Source organism: Lacerta agilis, chromosome 9 (genome assembly GCF_009819535.1).
Source record: "Lacerta agilis isolate rLacAgi1 chromosome 9, rLacAgi1.pri, whole genome shotgun sequence".
NCBI lineage: Eukaryota > Metazoa > Chordata > Lepidosauria > Squamata > Lacertidae > Lacerta > Lacerta agilis.
In genome coordinates this window covers 44352641-44373330 of record NC_046320.1, presented here as the reverse complement: position 1 = coordinate 44373330, position 20690 = coordinate 44352641, and the positions used below count along the sequence as shown (strand labels likewise).

At 39.4% G+C, this 20690-nt stretch overlaps 1 protein-coding gene across 1 annotated transcript in view; it reads left to right on the top strand.

Moving 5' to 3' along the window:
- The window catches only part of HSPA4L (heat shock protein family A (Hsp70) member 4 like), a 35516-nt gene extending 15086 nt beyond the window's left edge, over positions 1-20430 (top strand). The window contains exons 7-19 of the mRNA XM_033159678.1: positions 4334-4578; positions 4666-4742; positions 5467-5618; positions 6027-6133; positions 7053-7186; positions 9359-9558; positions 11821-11922; positions 12879-13016; positions 13304-13429; positions 17047-17154; positions 17855-17974; positions 18597-18758; positions 19599-20430. Coding sequence (XP_033015569.1) covers positions 4334-4578; positions 4666-4742; positions 5467-5618; positions 6027-6133; positions 7053-7186; positions 9359-9558; positions 11821-11922; positions 12879-13016; positions 13304-13429; positions 17047-17154; positions 17855-17974; positions 18597-18758; positions 19599-19781 — 1854 coding nt within the window. The 3' untranslated portion in view covers positions 19782-20430. The remainder of the gene's footprint in view (positions 1-4333; positions 4579-4665; positions 4743-5466; positions 5619-6026; positions 6134-7052; positions 7187-9358; positions 9559-11820; positions 11923-12878; positions 13017-13303; positions 13430-17046; positions 17155-17854; positions 17975-18596; positions 18759-19598) is intronic.
- Positions 20431-20690: the final 260 nt, after the last annotated feature.

Sequence of the window (20690 nt, the reverse complement as noted above, 5' to 3'; positions counted from 1 at the left end):
AGTGAATCCTGCTGTAATGATCTCTAATCCTCAAAATGGCTGCACACTTCGTATGGATGCCAAGTCAGTTCAGGATACAGTGGGAGATTCGACAGCCCTTTGGTCAAACTCTGAGGCAGTGGCAAGGTTGAACGCCCTTTTGGAGGCAAACCGAAAAGGATGCCCCCTACCTGCCATGCATTGTATGTTCCCCTCAACAACCGTAGACCCAAAAGGTCCATCTTCCTCAATTATAGAGCATACCCTAAATGCAGACTCTATGGACCTGTCATTAAGTGATACCCCCATGCACCAAGACCTATCCCCACAGTTACCAACAAATAAGCCCCAGTCATTGACTGTTGCTGCGGCAAGTGGCGCCCAGAATCTGACTGGCAAGCAATCTACAATTACTTCTTTCTTTCAGCCTATTGCTCCTCCTCGTAGCATGCATCCCCGGGTGGATTCCTCTGCGCTGATTCCGCAAGGGTCAGCATGACCCGAAGGGGAGACCATGAGGACACTTACATTTTTATCCTGGAATGTAGCTGGTATTAAATCTAAGTTGATGGATCCATCCTTTGTCGCTTATATAAAAGGCAGCGGCATCCTTTTACTGCAAGAGACATGGGCTTGTGAGGATTTCTTCTTATCAGGGTACAAGGGCTTCTACCTGAGTGCGAAGCAGGATCCTTTATCACCTGGTAGACCGCAGGGTGGGTTGGCTATTTTTGTCTCTTTGGCCATAAATCTCCAGGCAGAACAAATCAATATTAAGTCGCCATTCATGCTAGGAGTAAAGCTACAAATAGCAGAGGAAGTGTTTGTGGTGATCAATGTTTACCTGTACCCAGTTTACAAGAAAAACCTGGTCGACCAGAGATGGAAGGAAATTCAACTGACACTCGAAACTCTCCTTGAGAAATATCCTGAAGCCACCTTCCTGGTCGCAGGAGATTTTAATGGCCGATTGTCCTATAATGATAAATCCTTATTCACTAAATATGAGAAGTACCCATCATTACCCATTATAACTACAGATCTTTTACCCAGGAATTTTAAAGACAGTGTTGCCACATATGCAGGCTTTAAATGCAGGCAAACCTTGTTGGCTCTTAATTTTTACCTGCTAAATGGAGCTCTCAGCTCTGATTACCCAGCTGAATTTACTTTCTGGTCAGGTTCCCGTGCCTCTACCATTGATTTTATTTGGACATCATTAGATTTGATCCCTAAAATTTCCAACTTTAGGGTGGTAACGAGACTGGAAAGTGATCATTTCCCCTTAGAACTCTCCCTGAACCTGGCTGGAGAACTGGTCACGTATTCCCGTGTGCACTTAACAAACGATCAGTTGCAGATGAGGCCTACTGCCTTAAAATGGACCGATAAAATGGCTCGACGGATAAATGAACTCCTTTGGTCTGACCAACTTCAAGTGACAAGGGACTCCCTTATCCAGGCAGAAGAGCCACTGCCAATATATGAGAACTTAGTAGAACTGCTAAAACCAACCATGGCACGGGCCCCGGTAACGAATAGTAACCGTTTTTCTCATAAAAAATGGTTTGATGAGGAATGCAGGTACTTCAAGAACTGTCTATATAATGAATTTTTGGCATATAGGGCATCAAATGATCCCCTGCCTAGTAGTCATCTTATGAACCTCAAGAGAAGATATAAAGCATTATTAAAGGAAAAGAAGCTTGCGGCAGAAAGAAATAATTGGAATAACCTTTTAAAAGCTGCGGAGAATAGAAATCCCTCCTCCTTTTGGCACCTAATTTCCCAATATTTGGGTAGACCATTGACAAGAATAGAACCCCAAATTTCAGCCGACACCTGGGAAAGTTTCTTTTCCAACCTATATGCAGCCCACGCTGTTGGCGGAGGAAGGATAGAATTGGGCCCCTTGCCTGAGTGGGACCCAGTTACCTGCTCTGAAGTGGAAACACTTATAGACCAATTTAAGGCGGGCAAGGCACCTGGAGATGACCTTATATCCATTGATGCCATCAAAGCCAACAAGGATTGGTGGTGCCCACTCTTAGCAGTACTCTATACTTATATTAACAAAACAGCAAATTTCCCCCCAAGTTGGAATTCTGCGCTAATTGTATTAATACACAAGAAAGGTCCGCGCACTGATCCGGCCAACTTTAGGCCAATCAGCCTGCTGAACGTTATTGGGAAGATTTACTCAAGATACTTGCTCAACAAACTAACGACCTGGATGGAGAACAACAATATCATCGCAGAGGAACAGGCGGGTTTTCGCCCTGGAAGATCGACAACAGACCAAATTCTAATCCTGAACCATTTGGCAGACAAGTATGCTGGCAAAGGCCCAAAAGCTCTCCATGTCGCCTTTATTGACTTTAAGCAAGCCTTTGACCAAATTCCCAGGAACCAGCTATGGACAAAACTGGCAGCGACATCTATCGACCGCCGTCTTCTTCTCCTGATTATCAACCTGCATACAAATACCTTCTTGAGAATTAGGTTAGATAATAAGGGGTTAGTTTCCAATCCGGTTGCCACCACTAGGGGGGTAAGACAGGGCTGTTTGCTTGCCCCTGCCCTGTTCAATTTTTGTATTAACTCGCTAGTGGCTCATATGGCCAATGCTGCTTTCCATCCTCCAAAATTAGCAGGCCGAGCTTTGAATGTCCTCCTGTATGCGGACGATGCTGCCCTTTTAGCTATTTCCCCCATTGGGCTGAGGAGGATGCTTCGAGCACTTCATGAATACGAGATCCAACATGAGCTCCAACTTAATTATGCCAAGACCAAAATAATGGTCTTTGCTGCTCGACCGAAACTCCATTCGTGGTCGATTAATGGTATTCCCCTAGAGCAGGTTAGCTGCTTCAAATACCTGGGCCAGGTAGTACGATCAAACGGGTCTTTCTTGGCACACAGAGAATATATAGCCACAAATGCATCTAAAGCAGCCTTGCTGATTAGATCCCTGTATGCCAAGAAACAGGCCCAAACAGTGGAAGTTGCCCTGAGACTCTTCCAAATGAAAGTCCTTCCACTATTACTGGTGGGCATTGCTTTGGGCTCACGTAGAGACTTTGAAAGATTGGAATCTATCCAGTCACAATTCCTTAGGGCCATTCTCAGGATCCCCCCTTCCGTTGCGGGTGCGGTCATGAGACTAGAGACCGGCTGCCAAGCCTTTAGGTATGTGGCCCTGAAGGCAAAATTATGGCTATGGCTCAAGTTGTGCTTTAGACCGGTGGGTTTGGCCCCCCTGATACTGAAGGATAATTTTAAATCACCATGGGAAGGGGAGGTGGTGGAGGAAGTGCAGAAGTGCGGACTGTCCTCCCTCTATATAGAGTCCATGACTTATAAACACGCTAAAGCGGTGATTGCTCAGAGATTGGGGGATATCGCCAGACACGAGGACATAGCCCGCGTGAAACCTGGGATGTTTCTGGGGGAGCAGGTGTATCGGGCTGCACCAGCCTGTTACCTGGCGGATATCCACTATGTGGAATACCGCAGACTTCTCACTGCGGCCAGACTGAACGTTCTTGATTCGGTGGTTTTGAGGGGAAGATTTAGAGGAGTTCCATATGATCAGAGAACGTGCCATTGTGCTTTAGGAGAGGTAGAATCCACAGAACACATTCTACTGAGTTGTCCCTTTTATAACGATTTAAGGCAGTATCTCATAGCCCCATATTTATCTCAGTTTAGCTCTCGTTTAAGAGAAAGGCAGGTAGCATATCTGCTGAATAAGCCCACTGGGAAAATAGCCTTATCTGTGGCTAAATTCCTCTTCCTGGCACTCAAGTGTCGGAAGCGCAAAATCGAATGTCTCGATGTGGGTTATCTGTATGAGGTTTACTAGTGCTGTCCTATTTTTAATTTTTAATTGTGTATCCCTCTGATGTTTTTAGTTCTATAATCTTGTATTGAGAAATGTTTTTCTTCTTTCTGACTATCGGTCGAATAAAGGATTTGTATGTATGTATGTATTAGATTTTAATGGACTTTTTGTTGTATTGGTATTTACGGTCTGTATCCAATGCTGCAGCTCCAGTTGTACAACAGACTGCTCTGTAACAGAACTTCCTCTCCTGTACCTTCCATCCCCACCCCAAAATCAGAACCAGCTCCAGAGGGTTGGGGGACTCTTTGGAGCAGTTTTGGGGTTATACAGAGGGAATAGAGGGAATAGAAGTCACATGGTGCAAGAAGAACTTCACTTGCACAGCATTTGATGCAACTCATGTGTTTTAAACTGCCCTAAAAGGGTGGTGGTATGAAGGACAGTATTAAAAAGTGTTAAACAACGTCCTTTCCTTACCACTGTCATCCTGCATCTTTAACTTCACAGGTACTGGCTGCTACATTTGACCCATTTTTGGGTGGTAGAAACTTTGATGAGGCTTTGGTAGATTACTTCTGCGAAGAGTTCAGATCAAAGTATAAACTAAACGTGAAGGACAATCCTCGAGCACTGCTGCGTCTGTATCAGGAATGTGAAAAACTGAAGAAGCTTATGAGTGCCAATGCCTCTGATCTTCCCATGAACATAGAATGCTTCATGAATGACATTGATGTCTCTAGTAAGATGAACAGGTATTGTGTTCAGTTTTGTATAAGGCTTAAATTAAAAAGTAGTCATTTCTGTCCATAATACTTAATGGATTCCTCCCTTTTAAACAGGGCTCAGTTTGAACAGTTGTGTGCATCGCTTCTGGCCAGAGTAGAACCTCCTTTGAGAGCAGTGATGGAACAAGCAAGTAAGTGAAAATTGCTTCAGCTTATTATGAATACGTGTATTCTGCTTGTCTGCAAGCTAAAGTTCATGTTTGCCAGTCTGACCTGTATTTATTATTACATTATTTATTTTTAAAATTTATATACCACTAGAGTGCTCCTGGCATTGGGCAATCAGGACAGATTAGGGATTCTGCTGGATTACTGCCCACCTCACTCCCCAGCAGTCTCCCTGCCTGAGCTGACAGCTGGTTTCGGAGGTGGTTTTGAAGACCCCCAGATTTCTGGTTTTGGGGGACTTCAACATCCATGCCAAGCTGACGGACTGGGGTGGCTCAGGACTTCATGGTTGCCATGATGACAATGGGGCTGTCACAACATGTCACTGGCCCAACATATGTGAGGTGATGGGAGAGTTAGGGGTAAAAATTGGGGGGGGGGGAAGATTTGTCATAGGGATGGGAAGTTGAAGGAGTTTGAGTTAGATGTAAAGGGAGGAGGTGGCAGTGTGGGGTAGGTAGGCTGTGTTGGCAAGCAATGTGAGCAGCAGTGGCAATCCCTAATAAAGAAATATTTGCCCCAATCATGTATACAGTCATGGCGTGGAGTCCCAGTTTTAACAGCAAAAGGGACAGTTCATTCCTCTCCCTAAGTACTTTTCCCCCAGGCTGAGAGTTCCAGTATCAAAAACTGCAGTATCTTCTCCTCTAACTATGGAAGCAAATTGTCTGCTTATGTCTCTGCTAGAACTGCAGCGTGAAGATATTTACAGTATAGAAATAGTAGGTGGAGCAACTCGAATTCCAGCAGTGAAGGAGCAGATTTGTAAATTTTTCTGCAAAGAGATAAGTACCACACTTAATGCAGATGAAGCTGTTGCAAGAGGCTGTGCATTGCAGGTAAGTTTACTTAACAATATTTCATTATTCAGCAATATTACTTAATATTTCTGGGATTGGTAATTTGACCTCAATGAGACATGCTATAATTATAGTGGGATTTGGACCAGGCCATCATAGTGAAAATTGCAAGGTACTGGTATAATGCCATATTTTAATTGTTCACACTATTTTTTTGTAGTAATTTCCATTTTGAGTTCTTTTTGAAAGCTTCCTTTTTGGGGAAGAGTTGCAATTCTTTCTCTTGTTGTTCATTGCATATCCTTTTTGTGCTGGTGGCTAGTGTAACAAGTCTTCATGAAAATCATTACTTTGTGAAATTAAATGTATGTGGCTGGTCATAAAACCAGACACAAGGCAAATATGTGATAATCACAAGACTTAGTGATATTTTATCTTTTTTCCTAGTGTGCAATTCTTTCTCCAGCATTTAAAGTCCGTGAGTTTTCCATCACAGACGTTGTTCCGTACTCAATTACTCTGAGGTGGCAGTCATCTTATGAGGAAGGGACAGGGTAAGAATTTGAGCAACGTTCCAAATAGATAGTGTGTCAAAGCGTCAGTAAATAGATGAGTTAGATTTGCTATTTGTAATACAGTAAAATTTCTAAAAATGGGCATTGGATGTAAGCAAAGCAGAGTTACAAATCTCTTTGACATAGACATTCCCATGAAGAGCTTTTCTTTCTTCCTGTTTGCTTGAGAACATGGTCTTGTGTCCTTTCATAGTAAGCTGGATAGTTAACACATGCTGGAAAACATTTGTGTGACCTATGCTATCCAGATAACTAGGCATTCTTTTTAACCTCCAGCTTTCTAGGGAAGGAAACTAGGACAGGAGCACATCATGCAAATTCATTTGCCACGTTCACCTTGGCAAGCGTTCCTCTCTCTTGTAGTGTGAGCACCTCCGAAACTCATGATGACACAAAGAGCCATCCCCTGCCTTTATTCTTATGAGATGTACTCATAGTGGGGAAGAGGAGCACAGGGAAATGCAGCCATGCTAGGCATCAGAGGTACTTGGGGCACACCTGAAGCTTAGCATCACTGGGAAGAGAGCACTCCAAACTCAGGAGGAGAATTGGGACTTGTCCTTAACCTTGTGCTGGACTTTGGAGATGTACCACAAGCATCTCCAAATCTCAGTATAATATCTAAGATGTGATCCTGCATCTGCTAGGTAAACTTAGTAGTGTCAACAAATTTTGGTCAGCTACCAAGGACTTTCTTATAACATCTGCTACTCTTTCTTTCCACAAACTCTCTTAATATACAGGAGAACTGGGAAAAGGACATAGTTGAATTATAGATTCTTTAAGTTTGAGTCAACACATGCAAATAAAAATGCCTGCAAATAAAAATACCTGCACCTCCGAAACTCATGAACAAAACTCTGAAATGCCTGACATTTTATTATTTTATTTTTTGTAGTGAATGTGAAGTGTTCTGCAAAAACCACGCTGCTCCATTCTCAAAAGTTATTACATTCCACAAGAAGGAGCCTTTTGAGCTGGAAGCATTTTACACCCATCCACATGACATTCCTTATCCTGATACAAGAATAGGTAACATGTTTCTTTACTTCTTGAGCATGGCATTACAGTGTGTTCTAACTTTGAAAAGGAACCATTGTTTCAAAAACTCAGATACTAGTGCAACAAAATTAAGAAATGGTTAGTCTCAGAATCAATCTTTGAATCCGCTCCTCGTGTACAATGCTTTCATTTACACTTTGTCCTTGAATATATTTAATGTTTAGCTTTGCTGCTTCATTTACTTAAGACTGTATTTCTCTCCCTTTGAATCCAGACCTCTGTATTTAAAGAACTACGTAACAAATCCTCATTTCTAGGGGAGCTTTGTATTTCGTTTTTTTTTTATCAGTGTCTTGCCAGGCTTGCATTGCAAGTCTGTTGGAGAGATTTTCAAAACCAGTTTGATATGGCAAGAAGTACCTGCCATTTAAAAGTTAAAAGTAAAAGATTCCATGGGTTGGCTCTGAGTGTACCTGTCAGGGAACTGCCCTCAGCAGGGCGGGAGGTGTCATTGATGTATCGACAGCCCCAACACCTCCTCAGTAGCGACACCTCGTCAAGCGGGAAGAGCGGTACCTCGATGAGGCAGGGGCTCGAGGATGTTACTGAGAACCCCAGCACACCTCGTGAGTTTCGCTCTGGGGGGAGTGCGCCACTTCCGTCACCCCAGTTGCGCAGAGGGGTCAAAAGGAGACAGGAGGAGGAGCCTCAGTATGCCTAAATTCCTATGTTGGGGTCACAGCCGGAAACCAGCACTCCTGGATTCTGCAAGTGACTGAGACGGTCATGTTTTCTTGTTCTCTGCACTGTAAATAGTTTGCACCAATAAACTTAAAAAGACAGTTGGGACTCATGTTTGGTCACTCGTGAGCAACCGCCAGCAGATCTGACAGTACCCAAAGTTGCTGTTTGGATTCCAGGCTCAGTAGTGTTTCAACAGATAATTTAAACAACTTGTACTGCAAAATTCTAGCAATACTTAGCTGAGGAATGATAGCTGCGAGTTTACAGTGGGCAGAGGGAAATAACATGAATATAGTAGTTGTCAAAGCAGAGGCACAACACTGTCATTTGCAAGGCAAAAGCAACTTAAAATGCAGTTTGGCCTCCATTGACTGCTTCTATTCAGTATTAATATGTTCTGGTTTGGCTGTGTAAGGCAGTGGAGTGGCACATCCTTACGGCCATCATGTCAGGCAACTGTTTCCCTCCTTTCTCCTAATTTTGCTGCTAAAGGTTCTAATTTGCTTCTGGGCCATTTTGACTTCTCCCTGTATCTGTAAGTGTTCTGCTTCTCTGGCATATCTTCCTTGGTGTATTTCCTTTTTCCTAGCAATTGTTGGCTATTCCAGTCTGGGATGAAGCTACAATTGGGAGCTGAAACAGCTTTTCTTACCTGCATGGGTTCGTTGCTTTTAGATTAAACAATCATAGTGGTACCTTGATATTTTTTTTTAATTAAAGCTTTTCTTTTCTATAGTGTAGTTGCATAAGTTCAGAAGGTCAGTTCCTGTCAGGAGTATGTGATGACTGACTCATCTGTCTCAGGGCACAGTAACAGACAGTACTTCATGGTCTTTTTGTATGCCTAGGCAGATCAACATTGGAGATCTTAGGAGCTTACCAGCAAGACAGGGACTTACGCACCTCTGTGCATGTGCCCTGAAGGCTAGGACAGGCCTCTGCATAGCTCAGGAAGGTTCCAAATGTTGATCTGTGTAGAAACAGAACCAATACATACAGAGCCAGAACACATTTCAAGAGCAAAAGTCCTCTAGCTTGAGTCTGATGTCACTCAATGTGTTTATAATCCCACAGTAATTTAATTGGATAGTAAGTACAGACAAAATAGATCTTCTGGTAGGAGTTTGTAGAATATTGAAATGTTAAATAGCGTACATCACATTACAATGCACATTGTTGGTGAGTCCACTCTGTCTACTGTGCCATCTTCTTTTCAGCTGTAGATTTGTTTCAAGAGTTTATCTTGTCCTTGTTGGGGACAGAAGCAATGTAGGTGCCTCTGATCAGAGGCAGCCTTCATAAAACATCTTGATGAACAAGTTTCTAGTTGCTAACATTTACTTTTTTAAAAATGTGTACATAAATGTAGGTAATCATGAGATAACTAAATGAATTTGGGTTTAGCGCAAAAAAACAAGTCTACAAACCAGTGTCCAATGTATGCTTTGTATTGTTCAGGTCATTTTGTTATTCAGAACGTTGGACCCCAACATGATGGTGACAATTCAAAAGTGAAAGTTAAAGTTCGAGTTAATGTCCATGGAATCTTCAGTGTGGCTAATGCATCTGTAATAGAGAAGCAACATGCAGAAGGTGATCCAAGTGACATTGCTATGGACACAGAATTGCCTTGCAAGAATCCAAGCAAAGAGGAGCTGGTATGTTAAACTATGAAATCCTCTCACAAGCGCAAGTAGAACATAATTTTTAGTAAAACTTTATTTTTAATGATCTACTGAAAACTCTACTTGCTTAAGTATCCCCTTAGCTTTTAGTAATATTTAAAAGTTATGTAAGTTCCTTTTCCCTTGAAGTTTTCTTTGTCCATCATTAACTCCATTTCCGACTTCTCCTGATCCTTTTCTGGTATCCATACTTGCTCATAAAACTGCAGATTGTAATTGTAATTGTAGGCAGTTCACCTGCACTAATACAAGTTGCTTTCAGTAGCTCTATTTTGTATGTTCCTTTTACCAAAATAAATGATTTCTCCAATGAAGCAGGAGTGAAAATACACATACACACACACAAACTCAGTAACCCAGCTGTGCACAATAATACTCACTTTGGATTAAACTTCAGTTTCCGCAAATAGATTCCCATTTATAAATTTTGCAGTGCCTTCTTGGCTTGCAATGTTTAAAATTTCATTCTGGAAGTTTTTAAACATTTTACTAAAACAAATTATTATTGAAGGTGAGCAGTTGATGCTTGTGTTTGTCTTTGAGGCATACAAGTAACCTGAATATCTGCAAAACCTGGTTTTTTAAATTTAAAATGTCCTGAATACTAAGTAGAAAAATGCTTTGCTCAATAAAAAGTAACCATTTTTAATGTCTAAGACTTGTTTTCTGTGGCGTACCAACTAATTATCTTCTGTTTCTACTGTGATGCATATCAGCAATTAGCTTTCATAATTGAGGATGACTCCCTTGACTCTGAGGATGAGGTTTGTTTATATACGTAGCATTCAGTTTGCTTTAAGATAGCAAGGATACTTTTCCCTCAGTTTGTTCCTTTTCTGAGAAAAGTGTGGCATAAATGAAAGAAATCTTTTCAGAAAAGGAAGTTCTTAAGTACTTGGCAATAGCTATGCATTTCGGAATTAGAATACTACTAGTCTTGGTTTTAATATTGTGATATTTACATCTTAATATTCAGTGCTCGCTTCGGCAGCACATACACTACATCTTAATATTCTATAAGATAATTCAGTATCTTTAGCAAAAATTACTTCTCATCTAGTGGTTGGTTAACTGCTTCAAAACTAATTATTAAATGAAGCATGCTATTGGTGCCAGTGTAGACACTCAAAACTAGTAAACAGTGTAAAAATACTTTTCTAAATTTCTTATTTACTGAAATCTCATATACAGGATGAATGCTCTGCTATCCCTGAGTTCTTATGCTTCTGTATCCCTCTGTGACTCCTTGTTGTATTAGGTAGTTTGCTAGGTTTGGGGCCTATACCGTAGGTTCTTTCCACCATCTGTTTCTTGCTGTACTCCTGCTTACCTCTATAGCTGAGTTTAAACCTTCCCATTTTTCTACTCAGCTTTTTGTTTTTGTAAGCTAGAGGAAGTCTCTAGTTGCAATGCTGTTTCTTCTATATTATATTTTAGGGCTTCTTTGATATATTGTGACAGTGTACGTCAAAAAAATCAGATTACTTCTAAACTGTCACTAATGTATTTATAAGATTAGATAGGCATTTGGCAGAGCAGTTAAAACCTCCTTTATTTACACTGGCCTTGGAGAGGAGAAAGAGGTTGGATTGGGTGAAGGTGCCAAATGGCCAGGCAGAAACCAGCAGAAAGCCCTGAAATGGGAGGGGACTGAGTTGACCTGGGATTCATTGGTTTCCAGGCTGGTCCCACTCCTGTCATGTGACTGCATCAGGCTCAATCAAGACCAGATTGCCTCATCATCTCAAGGTTTATACAGAGATCCACCTTTCCCCTTCTTCTGTTACATCCAGCAATGCAGATGCCGTGGTGGCCCTGCTAGTTAGTATGTTATACCCCACTGAGCAGTGACCAGAATCTAATAGAATATGAAAGGATTCAGGACCCATAGTTCTGAAAAGTTTTGTCTTCATTTGGGGTTAGTCAACTCCATCCTCTTGTCTTCTTTCATTTGTTTTCCAGTATTTTGGGAGTAATCTAATTGCCACCATTTGGAATTTTATGATCTAGAATATGTTTTCTTTGCTTTATCATGTTGAAGGAAACAAGGCTTGAGAAGCCTTAAACATTATGCTAAGAGTAACAGTTAATGTGCTTCAAGTAAACAAGCACTAGTTAAGTAAAGTGCTTTTTTTACTGATAAATCTTGTCTGATTGCACAAAGCTGCTATGTAGATGACTAGAGTACACTTTCCTGTAAAGTTTAGTGTGGAGGTAAAACTTTTCTTTTTATAGGCTAAAATGCAAGTTGATCAAGATGATGGCAATCACAAGAACCAACATGAGCAGCATAATCAAGGTGATGAGGAAGTTGATCATATAGGCTGTGAAGGAAAGGTCAGTATGAAATAGCAAATATAAGTTTGAGGACCTCAAATCTTAGAATAGGATGGCTCTTGTCCAATACTTCTAAGAAGTTGTTGGGGAAATACCCTTGTACTATTGTGTGATCAATCTGCAATAACTTACTTAAATATAGCCATGAGTTTTGCTATCTAGGCATTAAACACTCATTCAAGCGCTAATAGGCTTCTAGTGCATCTTGTGACACAGGGAATTAAGATAGCCTTACACAGCCTCAATAGAAACTGATGCACTAGCTCTTCTTTGGTTGTTAATCTAAAGTGCTTCTAAGAGGATTTTCTATTGAAGCACTGCTTGAACTAGCTTCCTTGCTTGACTTAGGTGTCGTGCAAAAAATCCTGCAGCATGTGCAGATGCCAAACAGTAATACTATCCTTCTGTGGATCTTTCATCTTAAAATTGTATTGAATCAAATCTTTATATGACATGTGTCAGGTTACAGCCGAGTAGCCAGCAGCTACAGCTGTCTGGGACGGCAGCCAAGAGCTGGGAGAGCAGGCTGTCATGGATACAGCAGGAGATAAGACTGAGGGAAGCGCTCAGTCCAGGGCTAGTCCAAGTCTCTCTGAAAGCAGTTTGTCAGAGCCTTTACTGGCTCCTCTTGGCTCAGAGGAATGCAGGAGGGGTGGGGTGCAAGAGAAAGGGAAGTTGTCATCACAGAGGAGGCGAAAGAGGATGGTGTTCTCGCGAGGCTTTAAAGGGAAGAGGAACCACCCTGAAGTTTCAGATGAGTCGTCAACAGAGTAGCCAGAGGTCGTGAGAGCGGGGAGCTCCAGTCAAGAGGCTTGGTTGTTTTCTTCGTTTTCTTTAAATAAACTCAACTTCACTGAGTTAACGTGTACGCATCTTGCTGCTGCTACAACACGTTTATGTACACTGGGTTCAAATATTCTGAATGTTAACAGGTATTTAAATGTGTAATTCTGCAGACTGCTTCAGGAGACAAGATTGACACCGCTCAGTCTGGCAAAACTAAAGCAAAGATCAAGAGTATTGATCTACCTATCCAGGTTAACCTATACAGACAGGTGGGACAGGATGTTATTAACTGCTACATTGAAAATGAGGTAAGGATACAGAGTTATTCCATGTCTGTAAAGCAGATGTCTTAATTCTAGATTAAATAAAAGAATTACAGGAAACTGAGTTATAATAGTAAATCTACTACAGTTAAGTGATGGAATATTGTAAAAAAAATTATTCATAAGTTTACCAAGTTTAGAGTACATGACAGTGTGGTTGGTTCAGTTCAACAGATTCTGAAGAGGTTTGTTGTGGAAGATTCCCAAAATCATGTTTGGGGGGAAAAAAAAACATCTTTGTACATTTAAAAGGACTTAAAATTTTCTTACAGGGGAAGATGGTAATGCAAGACAAGCTGGAGAAGGAGAAAAATGATGCCAAAAATGCTGTTGAAGAGTATGTGTATGATCTAAGAGACAAGCTCTGTAGTGTCTATGAAAAATTCATCACTGAAGATGTAAGAATCATTGTGTATTTATAACGTGAGGAATCTGTTTAATTGACAAATCATATTGAAACAAAAGGAGGATGGCTGTTGTAGGAAAAGTGCAGTGTGCCTTAAATCGCAGCTGCACTATAACATTGAATTCACCCTTTTTTCTTTTTTGCCAAATCATTTTTATTAAATTTCCAATTATAATTATCACATCAAATATTCCAATTTTACATATAAATAAGATCCAAATAATCCATATATATCCAAATAAACTGCCAAATTATTAATTTTATATGACTTCCCATGCTTCAGACTATCAGGAGTCTTAATGTCGAATTTCCATTGCCTTCCATAGTCCTATTCAATATCTTCAGTTCCCTTTCTGATGTTGTCCTTCATTCTTCTTTCAGGCCACTGGGTTGATCCAACAAGCGACATAAAACAGCCAAAAATAATCATTTCTGTGTGGATTTTATGTCCATAGTCTTTTTCCATAAATTGCAGCTCCCCCTGACACACTGGTATTTCTTAAGTCCAAATCCAAAAGTCCTTACTGCAGCAGCTGCCATTTTAACACAGTCCCGATAAAATCCAAACATTGCGTTCTGCTTAATATTTTTTCAAACAGACTACATCAAAAGCCTTTCCAGGGGAGATTGCCTATCACTGTAAGTTCATATATAAAGATTAATTTATTTTGGCTTCTCTCCCCCTTTGACTTCGATGGTTCGCGGCCCGTTCTTCGACATGGCGGTTCCTAAATAAAACTCTGTCATAAATCAGAGTCAGACATTTCCAGGACACCGACCGAAGTTCTTATAACAAAAAGAAAACATCCAGTGGCAAGGGGATGCTCTGCCAATTAACAGATTGAAGCACCTTTTTATCCTCTTCCAAACTGCTCCGAAATGTAACATCTTATTTATAGGAATGGTGTTGTTTATCTCTTACTTTCATTTCCACACAGTTTACATTTTAGGAATCATATATGTCCACATATATCACACTTTTAAACTTTCCAATCTCACCTGTTCTGAATGGTGAAAACAGCTCTTCGGGGGGGGGGTTGCCCATTAATGTATTATTATGAAGCAAAGTACAGTAACAAAAGAAGGGGCTCCCCCCCCTTTCCGTTCCGTTCCCACATACCAATAAGGAGTTGAAATCTTCCTCTTGGTCTTTCTTGTCTTCTCAGTGGCTGGGTTATTTAGCAAAATACTTCTTGTCTGAAGCATGTCCAAAACTTATTATCTAATTATTCATTTAAATATTGAAACTCAAGCGCCGGCAGGGTAGCCTCAGGGAGGGCCAAATTCTCTCCGGGACTTTCCACGCAAAAGCCCGCCCCGCCCCCCGCTCCTTCTTCCTTGGAATTCGGAGCAGAGTTAATAGGCAACCGCAGGTGAGGCAGTGTTTTCCCATAGTCCTGGGAAGATTTGGGAGGCTGTATACTCCCATCGCAGCCTTCAATTACCCCATGAGAATGGGAACGATGTTATAATCAACCATCACCCGTCTGCGCTCAAGCGGAAGTCCACCCTATTTTCATTAACCACCACAGATAACAAAGTGAACAGTTTTTGAAGGCGTAAGTCTTTGTCACATTGGAGAGTTCTGGCGATTAGTCTGGCATGGGCTTGGTGCACTTGAAGATCTTTGCCTTCACCTCTTTTACTTGCTTTTTTTGAAGTTATAATACAGGATTGTAATGTTTAAACTGGTCCCATAAAATAATTCTTAAAGTTGATTTTGGAGTTATATATTATATTAGAATATAGAAAATTCCCACTGTTACATTTTTCCACCAAAACTTTCTGTTTTGAGAAATGCATTTTGCATAAAAGTAGTAACATAATGAATGTACACAATGCCAGTCAAACAGGGCAACTAGAATGAATAAAATAGCAGGCAAATGAAATTTGTAATTTTAACAGGAACCGTACTGAGATTCTTATGCATGCTGAAGCATGCATGTTTATTTTCACTGCTTTCAGTTTTTTCTTATATTCTAAGTAATGTAAGGGAAGTTCCTATTATCACATCATGTCACAAAATATATACAAATATTAATATATACAAATATTCTAATAATCCTTTCCCGGTAAAACATTGAATTTGAATATAACATTTAAGTCTTACGAAGTATGCTTTAGGAAGAAAAGTCAATCAAATATTTCAGTCAAGTACATTGTGGACCATTGGAGAAATTTTTCCCCAATATTTGTACAGCATATTCTAAAGTTAACATGGCATAATTTAGGGTAGCAGAAACTGATTTTTTAGTTGACTAATTAGTTAAAAGAAAGATAATTTGATGTATTGATTCCATGTAAATAAATTTGCATATTACCTAAAACATAAATGATCCCTTTTGAAATATGAGGGAAAGTGTGAGGTAGTAGTAGTAGTAGTAGTAATAATAATAATAATTATTATTATTATTATTATTATTATTATTATTATTATTATTATTATTATTATAACCCGCCCATCTGACTGGGTTTCCCCAGCTACTCTGGGCAGCTTCCAACAGAATGTTAAAATACAATAATCTTATTAAACATTAAAAGCTTCCCTAAACAGGGCTGCTTTCAGATGTCTCCTAAAAGTCTGGTAGTTGGTTTCCTCTTTGACATCTGGTGGGAGGGTGTTCCACAGGGCAGGTGCCACTACCGAGAAGGCCCTCTGCCTGGTTCCCTGTAATTTGGCTTCTCGTAGCGAGGGAACCGCCAGAAGGCCCTCGGCACTGGACCTCAGTGTCCAGGCAGAACGGTGGGGGTGGAGACGCTCCTTCAGGTATACTGGACCGAGGCCGTTAATAAAGAATCAATAAACGTATATTTCATTTTTAGAGAAAAGCCACCTGTCATTTTTCGCTTCCAGTTCTTTTATAATAACATACTGAAGCCAAAACAAGCTTAAAATATATGGGTGTGCTTTTAACTTTCATTCCTATCAATTTAAAATTGATTCTGACCTATATGCATTTCAGCTACAGCTTTAGAATTTCATTTTCCCCCATTTTGTTGACTTTCCTGAATTTCCTATTGCTACATTTGTCACAAATCACTTGATGAATATATATTTGAATGGAAAATAAATAAATTAGTGTGGCTTTCTGCATGACTATAGATTTAAGTATACTACATTTTAACTACAGCAGCACTAAAATAAATTAGGATATTTCAGAGAGAAGCTTAATTGGAATTATAGCCTTCATGCATTGCTTGACTAATTGACCATTAGACTTAATTTACTTAGCTTTACCTTGTCCTGTCATTCAGGCTGTGGCTGAGTCACACAGATTGTTAATATTTATGCAGAAATTATGAGGGGTAAAGCAAGGACACGATACCCTTGGAATAATTGTAACAATTTCTACTAGCTGTTTATGTACCTTAGCATAATGCATGGGACCCAGTTAGCTTTCCAGTTTAGTTTTTAATACCATTATAGCTGAAGCACTGAAGCTATTTTCCCCTTTTTCTGTAAAATTCTGTAAAACTCAATTTCCTATAACATTATTGTTACGGTGTCAGTGTTGGATAACACTGTATGTAGCTGTATACATTCTTACACAGACAGCTTCTGTTTTCACTAATTCAAAATGGCAAGGCTTTTTGTACTGCTTTTTCTAGGATTCAAGAAAGATAACTTTAATGTTGGAGGACACAGAAAACTGGCTTTATGAAGATGGAGAAGACCAACCAAAACATGTATATGTGGAAAAACTTCAGGAAATGAAAGTAAGACTTGTATTTTAAGAAGTGTAATAATTGAATGCCGTAGATATGTGGACTAGTAGCTTTGCTGTCTTAAAGCCACTGAAATTTGACCAGAGACAGCAAGAGATTCAAGATGTCACAAGAGCATTAATTAAAGTTGATTAAATTGAGTAGTTGCAAGTACTATAGCTTCAGACTGACTTTGAGTACTGATATCAGCATTTTCTTTAGTATACCTCCCAGTAAAAAAACCTACGCCTTCAACCTGTACACGTGTAGAAAAAACCTTCCTACCAACCCAAGTACCTTATGGTGGCTGACTATAAAATTAAAATTAATAAAAAAACAATCTGGTAGTTAGTCCTTCATGGGTTGAGGCTTACACCCAGCCTGTTGTTTGTTGTGACTCCTCGTAGAAGATGCAAGAAGAACCAGGGGACCAGAGGCACAAAACTATTTGCAAGTCTCCCTACCATCCCCCCAAAAAGCTTGGCTAGAGATAATGATTTGCTTGGATTGAAACAAGCCTTGATCCCCAGTTTCGACATAATGCTAAACCAGTAACTAGTTCATTTGCTTCTCCAGATTGCCATTCTTTTTTCCTGTAGGTTTTCAGGAATTCTGCTTAATAGTTTCAAAAATATGCTACCTTTATTCATGCTTTCTCCAGTTTTTAGGGAATAATTTTTAAATATCTCAACTTCTGTTTCTTCTGTTGTAGAAATTTGGCGGTCCTATTCATGATAGATACATGGAACATGAAGAGAGGCCCAAAGCGTTAAATGATTTGGGAAAGAAACTCCAGCTGCTTATGAAAGCTGTAGAAGGATACAAAAACAAGGTAGGTCCATAAAATTTACAGGATAGTTTTAATAGTACTGTATTGAACTCCTGTATAACTTACCTAAACAAAATCTTTTGAAAAAGGGTAGAATGTGTTTCCTTTAAACAGAAACAAATATGTCTTCTTTTTCATCTTATCTTGTAGTGTCTTGGTTTTTTTCTTTCATATTCTTAACATACTATATTCACAATTAAACGTTTCTTCTGTAGTATGTAACAACTGATAATATATTTTATGTCTAAGCTTTGTTTGTCCGTCAGTAAATAGGATGGAGTGACTTTTCACAAATTGTATTTCCAAACCTAGAGTTCCTTTTAATAATATAATTACTCAAGTTTGAAAAATTGTGCTGTTTGGAAAAGACCTCAAAATAGAGAAGAGATGAAGAACTCCTGGCTCATATATTGGTTGTGGCCCATGAATATGGTATTCTGTTTTTTCTGATTTGCTTGCTGATAGCAAATCATGATTTATCAGTTCACACATCATACTTATCCATAGTTATGCTTCCTTAACAATAGTCTGGAATGACTTCAGAAATGAGCGTATGTATTCATTACCTTTCTGAATTCTGAATTTAAATAACTTATTAATAATTACAGTATTTTTTCTCCTCTAGGATGAAAAATACGATCACATTGATCCTGTTGATATGGAAAAAGTTGAAAAGTATACCAGTGAAGCAATGAATTGGTTGAACTCAAAAATGAATGCACAGAACAGACTGAGTCTCACCCAGGATCCTGTTGTGAAAGTGGCAGAAATAATAGCGAAATCTAAGGTAAATGTGAAACTTCTGTGAATGAAATGGGATTAATATAAATATGGATAGACCAAGAAATAAATGCATATTCCAAGTAATAGAAGGGGATAACAAACATTTCTATTAAAGTTAATGAAAAGGATATCAGTAGGACAGATACTCTTTAGCATCTATACACGGTGAGCTTCATCTACCATAACTGTTAATGTGACCCCTGTGTAGACACAGGGCTTTGAATCACAGTGTCTCAGTATCTTTAAGTGTCAGGTTACACCAAAAATCAGCTAAAGCTCTGATTGATGCAGAAGAATTTGGCCTGGATCTTAAAGTTTCACTCCATGAATGGAAAGAGCATCTGTTGTTTTTCTTACACTAAATTTGCCTAAAGGATATATAGGTGTTTTTGTGTATGTCTGCGCGCATGGCTGCACATATTGCTGGTAAAACCATATATCTTTTGAAAACCCTGTGTTCTGATATTTAGCAACAATTTAGATTGATTGAAAATGTGCAAAGCAGTAAACAGATTTTGACTAGCAATGGATAATTTCTGTCTCTGGATAAGCAAGAAGCAATTTCCTATGTGTGCCATTTAGCATACTTCACAGAAAGCTTGATGATTCAACAATTGGAGCAGATAATAATGTAGCTAACAAGATTTGTAGCAGTTTCCATTATCTGAAGGCTATTCAAGCTGATTTATAAACAGTTGCTTAATACCAGAATCTTCCAGTCTTGGGCAGATCTTTAGTGAAATAATTACCCCCAGGTATACCTCCCAAATACCACATCATAATCCATTACATTTGTATTTTTTGCCAACTTATCATATTTCCCCCCTCTTCATTCTAATAACAGGAACTGGACAGTTTATGTAACCCTGTTATTTACAAGCCTAAGCCCAAGGCAGAGCCACTGTCTGAAGATCAGTCAAAATCTAGTGAACACAATGGACCAATGAATGGACAGAGTGGTGCTGACACAAAATCAGAGGACAGTTGCCAGCAGCCTAAGTCATCTGAAGAAATGGATGTGGACTAAGTTTTGCATTTCTTTCAGTCCATTAAAAACAGTGCAAGTAATCAGAGGGTCCATCTTTCTTTTATGTCTGATTCACACTACAGATGTTCAGTTAGTCAACTTTCTGTCCTTTGTTCTTTGCAGTAGGTTTGAAAGTGTTTTTCTATTTGAGTGCATTCCCATTGTTCATTCCATTGATACCGCTTATGTGGAGCGTTAGTTGAATGTAGATTGTAAAAGTCAGTTTAAGCTTTCCCGATATATTTTATATCAAATAGGCAGAATTGCTATATAAACGACAACAATCTACCTTATTTAAAGCTTTTATTGTGGGTAAGCCTCTGCTCCTTTATTCAGGAAAGGCCACTGTATTGCACTACTGATGCTGAAGTCTTTGCATCTTTATTTTGGAAGATATTGGATTTGATGTGGCTTAAATATTGCCACTTGAAGCACTGACCTTTTTCTAGTTGTTGTACTGTTCTAATTTAAATATTAAAATAGAGGTTAGCTGGCAAATTAGTAAATCTTGTTGATGTACCATGAAAACTGTAAGAACCTTGTAGACAAAACATCCATGGCTTGAAAGGAGCTCATACCAGCAGCATTCTTTGTCATAAGCCTTAGCAACATGACTCAAAATAAAGCTCATGGTCTCCATGTACACACAGTCCTATATATCATATTCTGTGTTGATGCTGAGGACACTGTTTAAAGTTGTAATAGTATGAAACGTTAGTGAAAGTTTGAAGGCCATAACTGGGGACTCACTCATGTTTTCATTTCTCTTAATTACCTCCAATCTTGCTAATTTAGCTTAATTTTGAATGCTGCCTATGCATGTTCTTTAAATATGTCCTCAGAATTAAAAGTGGAAAATACACACACATTAACTGGTAATTGATCTCTGTTAGTGTTCCTTACTGAAGT